A 1,213-nucleotide genomic window follows, 5' to 3' on the forward strand; every position below is an offset into this window, starting at 1 on the left:
GGACTGATCTCTGACGACGTCTGGTTCCAACATGGCGGCGTCCGTATTGTGAAAAAATGGCAACTGAATGGACTTCATTTGGTTGGAGTCTTACTATTGGGTATTCCAGTTCTCTGTACAGTCAATGCTATCTGGTACTGTCTGAAATATGACAGATTATTGATCGGAGGATTCTGAAGATGAAGAAGAAAAAGACCAATCAGACGAGAGCCGGCGTCTGTCTTTTCATCGCAGATCGGGCTAATCTGAAGCGGGTTTGTTTGCTTTACGATTATTGGGGTCACGTTGCAGCATTACTAGTTACTCAGTGACAGAACCGAAGTGATTACCTTTAACACAGCAAATGACTGTTTGTTTTACAGGAACACTGTAGCATTGGCTCACGGTGGAAACGTGTTTCTGAAAATCATGGATTTGTTTTCCTCCACAGTTGGACTGTTGCTTGAGTGGGATTTGAAAAGTTTGCTGCTTTTCATCTCAGTTTTCATCATCACTGCGGATTACATTAAAAACCGTCGACCTGTCGGCTTCCCTCCAGGACCTGCAGCTCTTCCCATTGTAGGAAACATATTCACCGTGGACCTGAACCGGCCCCACGAGAGCTTTATAAAGGTACCGATGAAAAGATCGATTGTTCTGCATTTTCTCTGATCTGTGAACGTTGGATGGAGTCCTGTTTTCTTTTCATTCCCAAAAATGTTCTCCAGTTGGCAGCAGAATACGGAGATCTGTACAGCCTGCGGTTCGGCCAGCAGTGGATCGTGGTGTTAAATGGATACAAAGCTTTGAAAGAAGCTCTGGTAACAAAGGGGGACAGCGTGATAGACCGCCCACACCTCCCTCTGCAGGACGAGATCGCTAAAGGGCTCGGTGAGCTGCAGAACATCACCTGTTCCTGCAGATTAGGTCAAACATACATGTTAGGATTTACACGTTAAAAACATGAAAGCATAAAAATAACAGACATAACAGACCATTTTCTACAAGTGGGTGTGTGCCACATCTGATTTAGATTTTTGGGACAAACTAATTCATAAACATAATGTAAAAATAAAATAGAATTTTTTAGTATATCAGGACTTTTCTAAAGGCTTTGAAAGCTCTTCCAGGTAAAAAGGTCATACTGACCAATCAGAAGGCTTCACAGGTGAATGGAACTAGAAAAGTTATTACCTGCGATAATGCTAGTGTGAAACCGATTTACTTAAAGTAG

The 1,213-nt window shown here is 42.6% G+C and overlaps 1 protein-coding gene across 1 annotated transcript; it reads left to right on the forward strand.

Annotated features, from left to right (window-relative positions):
• Positions 1 to 373: 373 nt before the first annotated feature.
• On the forward strand, positions 374 to 1,098 carry LOC118598596 (cytochrome P450 2J6-like). Its single transcript, XM_036211347.1, has 2 exons — positions 374 to 612; positions 708 to 1,098. The coding sequence occupies exons 1-2, from the start codon at positions 409 to 411 to the stop codon at positions 936 to 938; spliced, it is 435 nt and encodes a 144-aa protein (XP_036067240.1). The 5' UTR covers positions 374 to 408; the 3' UTR covers positions 939 to 1,098.
• The last annotated feature ends 115 nt before the right edge of the window (positions 1,099 to 1,213 follow it).

This window comes from Oryzias melastigma, unplaced genomic scaffold, assembly GCF_002922805.2.
Source record: "Oryzias melastigma strain HK-1 unplaced genomic scaffold, ASM292280v2 sc07159, whole genome shotgun sequence".
NCBI lineage: Eukaryota > Metazoa > Chordata > Actinopteri > Beloniformes > Adrianichthyidae > Oryzias > Oryzias melastigma.